This window comes from Calliphora vicina, chromosome 2, assembly GCF_958450345.1.
Source record: "Calliphora vicina chromosome 2, idCalVici1.1, whole genome shotgun sequence".
Lineage (NCBI taxonomy): Eukaryota > Metazoa > Arthropoda > Insecta > Diptera > Calliphoridae > Calliphora > Calliphora vicina.
In genome coordinates this window covers 122222456-122232908 of record NC_088781.1, presented here as the reverse complement: position 1 = coordinate 122232908, position 10453 = coordinate 122222456, and the positions used below count along the sequence as shown (strand labels likewise).

The following is a 10453-nucleotide window of genomic DNA, read 5'->3' as shown; positions in this document are numbered from 1 at the left end:
AATATATAATTTCTTCCAAAAGAAAATCTATTTTTTGTAGGAAATAAAATTTTTTCACATTCGCTCAATGATGACGTTCCTACATATCCCTACTTGTCTTCAACTATTAGTAATATTTAATCTTTTTTTTGTTACTTACTTCATATTTATTTCCTTTTCCCAAAAAAATGCAAATCTCTGCTTCCAACTGCAATCAACTAAAACAGAACAGCGATTGCATTTCTTTATGCAAACTCCCAATGCATTTCAAACTCATCATGTATTTTATTTTATTTCCATTTCTATTTTTCTTTTATTTATATCCTACTATTTTTTCCCGTAACAATAAACGGTTTGTCCGCAGTGGGACATTCAAATTGCAAAAATGGTTCTGAAAATACAGATTGTTTTCTACCTTTAGGTTGCAGCATATTATTCCACAGGGCATTCGCCATGGCAGCATGACCCAATTGACTGAAATGGAAACAATCGCTGGCAAAATAACGCAAATCTGTATCGCCATTGGCCAGTGTTGGCATAGAAACGTTGGCGGTGAAGGGTTGATATAAAATAATAAAATCATCTGTTTGAAATTCCGGCAATTCGGCAACATATTGATCGATGGCTTGCCAACGTGTTATGTAGTTGTAAGCTCTTTTGAGAAATTTAGCACTATACAGTTCGCTAAAGATACAATGACAGCCAACACGATGCACTGCATGGCAGGATAAGGGAATATTTTTCATTTCCAGCAGTGAGGTAACCATATTGGGTGCGGGCACTAGATTTATAACAAGACGTGGTACATTGTCTCTGAGTAGGGTAAAGGCATCTTTCATGTTACGTTCATGTTTGCGCAGGAAATCTACCAGATTGTCATGATGACACATGTCCGAACAAATGTCATTGTTGCCCACAAATATGGTTAATAGTTTCCAGTGATTTTTAAAATCCACATTAGGATCTTTCTTTAGACGGGCTATAAAGATATGGGCTTGATATACCAAATCCCGGGACATAATCATGGGTTCGGCTATATTCAAATGAGAATCACGGTTAATGGTTAAGACTTCGCCTGTGGCAAAACCATATAGTTGGGGATTGAACACCTTTAGTATATTGGGCAATGTTAGAACAGTACGCCAATCCTCTACTCCACCTCCCGAAAAAGCCAAACCCCTAAACTCCATGGCTATGTGTAGTATTTGCTCTGATATTATGCCATTACCCGCTGAAAGAGAATCTCCTATGGCGCCCACTACATCTATATCTCCTGGTCTTAATTCGTGCACCGTTCTGGGTGGTTCTCTAGAGCGGGTGTTATTTAATTTACAGGGAAATTCTTCATCTAGGGGACGAGGCTTTTGTATTTTGCCCATTTTCCAGTTGTATTTGAATAAATAATTCCAATCATTGGAGGCTTTGTTGAGCAATATTTGTCGGACCAACACCACGAAGCCACGAAAGTTATCTAAATTTGTTACCAACATGTTGCCATTTCGGGCCTCATTAAAATCAAAGTGGGTCTTCTGTATACCCGAACGCTGCAGGAAATAGTCGACTTTCTTTGTTTCGGAGGCTTCTGAAGTGGGCGATGTGGTGAACAAGGCGCTCATGCAAAGGAAAATCCGAATAGGTTTCATTTCGTTTTTCTGTATGAAGGTGGGATAATTGCTTAGAAGGTACTGAAAAGAAATTAAGTTAAAAATGGAACAACAAAATCGATTTAAATGAGATAAATAAAAGATTTTAATTATAAAGAAGCTGAAGGTACAACAGTTCCCCAAAGAGTTTGAAATCGGATTCATAAAAACAGCAAAATTGATTTTGATTTATTGAGCTTCCCAACATTTAAATAGCATTAACCAAAATTGTTTTAAATTTACCTTAAATAATAAATTTTTTAAATTCTAAAATTTTCTTTTTTTTCTTTTCCTCAAAGTCACAAAATTTATCTAATCATCATTTCATTTCACTTTTCCTTTCAAATTTCACTTTCTCTTACGTTCTTTTCTCTTGAAATTTATTTTCTTTACAACTTGATGCTGGAGATAATATGTAAAACGTTCTAAACCCTTCACTTGTTTTGCAACAACTGAAATTATGAAATCAAATTACCTAAAAAATATAACTGTCTACTTAATGTCGCAATTTTTTGTTTCTTTTCCCTCTTCCACCATAAACATTTTATTTAACAAATATTCATAAAAAACGTCTAGAACTTGAGGTAAATAAACATTATTTTATTTATTAAGTAAAAAAAAAAACACTAAAAACATAAAAATGACCGAGACATTCAAACTGCTAAAAACAAAACAATTAAGCGACAAAATTCATTTAAAGCAGACTATTTAAAAGTTACAGCCTTTTAAACACTAACAAAAAAATCACACGTTAAAAAATATTAAATACTGATCTCTATGAGTGGACACTTGTGTTTAGTGAACCCTACAGTAAGTGTTTAAAAATAGTTGAGTTTTTTTCTATATAGAGATACATGCGTTTTGAAACTAATATATAGAACTACAGAAATAATTATTTTATTCATGAATCTATTTTTAAAATAGATTTCACTGTGTGTTAAATAGTTTTCAAGTAACTTAAATGTTCAATAGGTCGAAGACTAAACATCTAAGAACCTACATCAATTTCCAATTTAATTCTAATAAAAAGAAAGCATAGAGCGACCGTTCCACCTAAAACATCTTTAGAGGTAAGGGAACAGACTCATAACTTTGCACCGTGATTGATTCATCGATGGTGACGACCGATTCTTATTCTAATACTTTATATGAAAGTGACATGTCACGGTATCCTAGAAGGACTAAATTAACTCTGTGACTCTGTTTTGGATATAATGTGATGCAGTTTTTGTTTCCAACCGGGGTATGCTTAGTCTGTCCAGGTCCTTGCAATCTTTACCACAGAGCTGTCTTGGATCTTTGGAATGTGTTTGTTAATGGGCGAAGCACATTTCCAACTCAGATATTGATATATAAAAGAGAAAACTCAGAAGAGAATGGCAACAAAATAGATCACCTGCTGCAAAACAGAGGCTGTCTGCTGCTAGTAAAAATCTGGAAAAAGCCCTTCAATTAGAAGAGGATCACAGAAATAGAAATTACATTCAAAGTTTGACAAATACCAAACACACAAATTTTTTCCTTTGGAAGGCAACGAAAAATATCAAGGGGCAAAGCCCTTTAAGGAAAGCTGACGGTACCTGGGCTCGCAGCACGGAGGAAAATGCTAAAATATTTGCCGATCACTTAAGTACAGTCTTTCAATCTGTGTTAACATTATCTAATGATGACATATTATCTATAAGCCCAGAAGACATTAACGAAGTAATCAAGTATAATATAATATTAAAAAAATCAGCTGCAATTGATTCAGTTACACCTACTATGATTAAAAACCTACCGAGTGTGGCAATAATTGTGTTGTCTACAATATTTAATGCGATCTTTAAACCTGGATTTTTTCCGGCAAATTGGAAAACTTCTCAGATAATAATGATACCAAAGCAAGGTAAAGACTTGACAGTACCATCCTCCTATAGACCAATAAGCTTGCTTCGAAAAGTGTTCGAAAAGAAAATCATACCATTTCATCAATTTGGTTTCCAAGAACGCCACGGAACAATCGAACAAGTTAATCGTATAACCGGAGAGATAAGAAAATCATTTGAATTAAAGAAATATTGTTCAGCAATATTTTTGGATGTCGCTCAAGCCTTCGAAAAAGTATGACACAAAGGCCTGGTATATAAAATAAAATGTTTGCTTCCACCATCTACTCATAAACTATTGGAATCTTATCTATCGGACCGTATATTTACAATTAAGTACAACGATTACGTGACAAGAGAATATAGGATTGGAGCAAGGAAGTGTTCTTGGACCTACCGTCTATTTGATTTACACCTCTGATTTGCCTACGAGCGATGAATTGACTATTTCTATATTTACTGATGACACCGCAATTATTAGCTTGCATGAAAACCTATATATAGCATCAATTATACTAGATGGCTACTTAATATGTGTGGATACATGGTTCAACAAATGGAGAATACGAGTAAATGAGTTAAAAAGCAAACATGTTACGTTCACACTGAGTCCGATTATGTTACATACCTTGGTATTCACTTAGATAGAAGACTTACTTGGCGCCGTCATATAGAAACCAAGAGACTTCAAATGAAGTTTAAAGCATCTAGCCTTCAGTGGTTAATAAGTGACCGATCAAAGTTAAGCCTGGACTATAAAGTCACCCTGTATAAAATCATTTTAAAACCAATTTGGTCATATGGAATCCAATTGTGGGGAACGGCCAGTAATTCCAGTATTGAGCTTATACAGAGCGCCCAGTCGAAAATTCTTAGGACCATGACGGGTGTACCATGGTACATAAGAAACGAATACATCCATAGGGATTTGGAAGTGCCACTAGTGAAAGATGAGTTTTAGTAAGTCCGCGATAAATATATACTGAATCTGCAATCCCACCCAAATCCGCTTGCTCGGATTCTCGCACAGAGCCAAACCAGATCATGGCTTTGTAGAGGAGATCTACCACCCCGCTAAGATGAGGTCCATGCATCAAGCAATGCTCTCTTTAGAGAGCAATTAGTTTTAATTTTAGTTATAAGATATAAACACTTATTGTTAGGCCTAATGATATAGGCAGATTCAATAAATAAATAAAAAGTTAAAAAAAAAATGGGCGAAGCTACTAATATTGTCTCCGTCGAGATAAACGCTTCGGATCTCAGTCAGGCTCACGGTCGGCTAACACCTAATTTTGGGTAACGGATGCAATCCGAGGAGATAAATTCTTCTGATCTCGTCGGCTAACTACGACTTATTGGCTAATATAAGGTTACGAGTACAATCCGACGAGATAAATGCTTCGGCTCTCTGTGCAATCCCAGAAGATAAATTCTTCAGCTCTCATCGGCTACCTACAATTTGTTGGCTAATAGGTACAATCCGACGAGATAAATGTTTCGGCTCTCAGTCGGGTAACGACTAATTATTGGTAAATACAGCATATGGATGCAATCCGAGGAGATAAATTCTTCAGCTCTTGTCGGCTACTTATTGACTACGACTAGCTAATGAGTACGATCCACCGAGATAAATGCTTCGGTCTAGGTCGGCTAAATACGGATTTAAACTACGGTATTAGTACGAAGTAAGAATTCAGGAATCGTTTAATTATACTTTGTTACCCGGAATTAAAGTTTAAGTAAATCGGGACTTCGATTCTGTCATTTATTCTCACTTAGTTAATGAACATTATAGTTTACACAACAACGTTTTTTCGAAAATATCGAATTTTGTGCCAACAAAGCGTCATATACCGGTTTTAAAGTGTGAGACAAGATTTGTTTGGTTCAGAAGTGGTGATTTTGACACAGAAGACAAAGATCGCCCAGACCAGCCAAACAATTTTGAAAACAAAGAATTCGAGGCTTTAGTCCATAAAGATTCTTGTAAAACTGACCAAGAGCTTGCATAATCATTGGGAGCTACTCAAGCAACAATTTCAGCAGCAGGATTCATACAAAAGCAGAGAAATTGTGTATCATCCGAATTGATGCCGATATACCTTGAAATACGATTTTGCATGTCCGAAATGATGTTTAAACGCTATAAAAGAAAATCATTTTTGCACCGATCATTACTTGCGATTAAAAATGGATCCATTATGATAACTCGAATCGTAAGGGATAGTATGTGAAGGCCGGCCAACCAGCCAAATCGACACCAAAGCCAAATATCTATGACGCTAAGGTAATGCTCGATCGAGGCAGAACGCTCACTTTAGAACAGAATATGCGAAATTGACTTGATTCGTTCTTAGCCTCAAAAGAAGGATGGGAAAAGGTCATAGATTTCAAAATAAATAATGGTTTGTTTTAGGATGGTTCCCAAATTATGTTGGGTCTAGTCAGTTATCACAAGATAATCGGTTCAAAAATGCTGTGATATGATCAAAAAACACGACTAGTTCAATTTATATCGAATAATATGTGGTGTACATAGCCAATATTGTTACGAAATTGTACATATTTGAATTCAAATATAACGGCTGGTTTCAAGTTGCATCATGTTTCTCAACATTTCTATTTCTGGAGACTTCTAATTGTAGGCAATGTTTTTTATTGGCCGATTAACAGCAGTTAACATAACTGTGGACATTATAAACATATATGTTTATATTATTAAAATTTATGTGGAACATACAACATTGAATAATAGCTTTGAGTTGATTATTGTAGAAACAGAACTTTCATGAAGCTACTGGAAGGAAGATGGTGCTGTGTGTAAATAGCAGTATATGCCAGTGTTGCCAATTTAGCCCTTTTCAATCTTGTTTAGCCACAAAAAAAGTAATTTAGCCTTTAGCCTTTTTTATTTTCATTTAGCCATTTTTATGACTAAATCAAAACTTATATATTTACACTAATGATCTGAAATTTTTGCTGTTGAAAATTAGTAAAATCAATTCAAAAAAATTGGTAGGGATATTATGACAAAAATTAATTACAAATGTTGAACCAGTAAACAATTTAAGCACATACAAATTCTTGGAACCTTCCATACATTAAAAAAATGCCATAACTAATATAGAGAAAATGGACGTTATTTGAATAAAAATTGTTAATCAATATGTTAATGTTTTACGCGCGGGTTCGGGGGTTTACAAAATCATATATAGGGTTAAAGAGAATACTTTTAACTTTTTCTGGGCGATGTATTTACGTAAATATAGTACTTTAACAAATATTTTATAACACATGCCATGTTGTATACCGTTTTCAAAGACTTCAATCCAACCAATTTAGAAAGAAAAATTCAGTTCATTATCGATAATAATTTAGCTATGATCATTTATACATATCTGATCAAATATAAAAAATTAACTTTTTTCCAAATTTAAATTAAATATTTATGTTTACATATTTTGGCTACCTTAGTTTTGCCATTGAAAATCAATTCTGGCCGGCGACGTGTATAATTTTTAGAATATTTTTTTCTGCATTACATGACTTATCAAAATATTCTCCATCGAAGTTATCACAAAGGATTACTTTATACATAATTTGCCTAGGACCATATAAAAAAAAATTTGCCTAGGAGCATTTTGCAGGCCATGTGATAAATACGAGGCTTTAAAAACATCGGCATATGATATACGTGTGGCCCCATATTACGTTATTTTAAAGTTAAGGATCAACATACAGGAATATATATTATTATTTTCTTGCATTTGAACGTGTGTTATATTCATACATTTTTATTTGTCTATTCGGCATAGCAAAATGTAACATCCTAAGTTGTTTTTTGTGTCAAATGTATGTATTTTTTTAAATAAAAATGTTAGCCCTTTTTTAGCCACTTTTTAGAACTTTTTAGCCTTTTTTCTAAGTATCTAGCCCTTTTTGTTCATCATGAATTGGCAACACTGGTAGATGCAGTCCGTGGATAGTTTATTATAGGCGCTGTTAGAGTTAACATCAACTGCATTCTTGAATATTATAAGGTGTATAATTGAAGTAATAATAATAATAATTTGTATAAAATCACAGTGTGATTATTTAAACTATTTTTGTGTAAATTTAAATAAATAAAGAGTTACAATTATAAAACTTCTAAACTGATTTTATTTGCAATCAAATGTATACGGTTTATTTAAATTAAATAAACCACTGTTTTTAAAAGGTAAAAATGTAACAGTTATACTGTTCAAAAGCCCTTTGATCCTAAATTGTGTGGATTTATTCACTTTTGTTATATAACATTTTCGCTTAGTTCTTGAGAAGTACACAAAAAACAAAATTTAATTTAGGGCATCACTAAGTCGACCAAAACTATTTTTACTTTTAAACTAAATACATATTAATACAATATACGTCAAAATAAACAAACGAAAACAAAAAAATATTCTATAGAGTTCAAACAGACAAGTATCAGTACAAATATTAAGTAATTGAACTTGAAAATTAAGTGTCAACTTTATTCATAAAATACACATAAAAACATTACAGTTGTAGCTGAAATAAAAATTTAAATAAAATTTTGGCTACAAACAAAAAAGAAAGGCTAAGGTGTCAAGCCCATCACTAACTCAGTTGTCATCAGTACACGCAATTTAACTAAATTGTTGTTAATCATTTTATTTCTACGAATTAAATATTTTGTAATTGAATCATCAGCATCACCATGAACTTGCTTGAAATTGTTAAACTTATAAATCAGTTTTGTTTTTTTTTGATAAAATTGTTATCAGTTTTATGTCATCTTTTTGTTTAAAACTATAAAATACAGCTGCTTTTAGCAAAGCTTCTTTTCACAGGAACTGTAGTTACGTTTTACATGAATTCAGTCAGCTCTTAGCTGTGAATGAAATGTTCTTAACGTTTTCTGTGTTTGTTTTGAATTCCTAAAAAAGACAATAAAAAAAATTATTGTTTTTTTTTTAAGTTTTTTAATATTTTAATAACTATTGTGTAGTGTTGTTGTTAAAATAAACAATTGTTAATAAAAAAGTATATTAAAATTTGTTTATATTTGAATTTGTTTTCAGTTTTTGTTCAAGCTCAATTGATTTGGCCGGAAATGTTTGAACAGCTTGAGAACTTTAGCAAATATAGTTTTGAGTATTTTTGAGATTTTGTTCATGGAGTAATTAACCCATTTAGGGCGACTAACTAAAAGAGTTTCATTTACAGCATTTTTGAATTATTTGCTAGATAGTAAACATTTTTGTTGTACATAAATCCCCAGGCATTCTTTAACTATTTTATATCCAACTCTTCTTATGAAGTATTAATGAACAAAGCTTTATTCACTTTATTTAATTAATAAAGTGACTGTGAATTACCAAAAACACTTAAGCCAAACAGTAGGTCTCCTATGACTTCCAGCCTTTACAAAACAATTTATAACAACAGTGTCAGTTGCTATATAAATTTTGATTCTATTGATAACATTCACCAAAACGAATCTCATTTAAAATCTTTGCAGTTAATACTTATTAACTCAAATCAAGACATTTCTTTACTGGCTTATAGTTAATACATCAGACCATAATTTAATTTATTTATGAATTTCATAAACCACAACATTTCATTATTACTGCCTCAAAATATTTTTTCTATACAAATATCACCTAAGATACTAAAACAACAGACAGCATCAACTAAAATAGTTTTGTAAGAAAACAAAACAAAAAAAGTTGAAATAATAATAATAATAATTTGTAAAATATGAAGCAACATAACTTTAAAGTTTATAGAATTTCAATTAATATTCATATATTAATTTACTGCCAAAGATAAAGGCAAATTTACTTACAAAAATATCTTTAGGAGTCTTTACATATAGTTATGTATGTGAAAATCATCAAGGAGTTTATAACAAGAAAATCTGTTTTCAGTTAAGACAGACCACACATACGTTTTAACAAAACTAAGCTGGGTTAGTTGTAGTCAGTCTGATAGTAAAAGGATGATAGTGATGATACAGTAGCAAATATTTAAAACAATATACAAAAATATGATAATAGTAATAGTCGTAGTAATAGTAATAGTTGAGGTTAGAAGATGTTGTATGAACGTAGGATAAGGGAGAAGTTTGAAGAATGAATAAAAACAAGTCGGTTGTACCGATTCTTATATACTGTTCAACATAGGAGAACTAAACTGTATTATATTTTAAGGCAACCGTATTGATGGTTTTAATGAGAATTCCAGATATTCTGGAATTTGAGCACATTCAGAAACGTATTACAAAGCTACACTTCTATCCTACATTTATATATTGGGTGTATGACTTAAAAATGGGGGAACTGTTCAACTTTTGAGGTCATGAACAAATCAAGCCAACATTGCACAGTGGTTTCCCTTATATGAACAAGCGGCCAATAATCAATATCTCTTCATGGCATGCCCGAATGACTTAAAGTTTGCAAATTTTTAAGAAAAAATATTAACAACTGTAGCCACAGTAGCCCTTTGATCTTTCAAGGGTTAATTGGCTTTTAGATTTGTTTTATTAATTTTTGAAATTAAATATTTCAGTATGAAAATTCGTTTGTTTTAAACAATTTTAGTAAATTTTTATTCCATTTTAATTCATTTGAATTATACACTGAAAAAAAATAAATTAAAAAGTTATACAAAGTTATATAATGCAATATGAGGTATTACTAAGTAATATAAGGTACTAAGGTAAAATAAGACATTAATATATATATATATATATCAAATATTAATCAAATTTAAAACTCCTTGACTTAAACTACTTGTTTTCTTTGTTGGTAAGTTTGTCCTCCAGAAATAAATGGATCTGAACTTAAAACAGGCTATTTAAAAGTTCTGTATTTGTAGCATTGCGCGATATTTTTCGGGTATGTTGCAATCTAAACTATTTTATATGCTTATTTTTCGCTTCAGCTGCTT

At 32.0% G+C, this 10453-nt stretch overlaps 1 protein-coding gene across 1 annotated transcript; it reads right to left on the bottom strand.

The window, feature by feature from the left end:
* Positions 1 to 296: 296 nt before the first annotated feature.
* Positions 297 to 1658, bottom strand: LOC135950824 (phospholipase B1, membrane-associated-like). Its single transcript, XM_065500351.1, has one exon. The coding sequence runs from the start codon at positions 1620 to 1622 to the stop codon at positions 297 to 299; it is 1326 nt and encodes a 441-aa protein (XP_065356423.1). The 5' UTR covers positions 1623 to 1658.
* Between the last annotated feature and the right edge of the window lie 8795 nt (positions 1659 to 10453).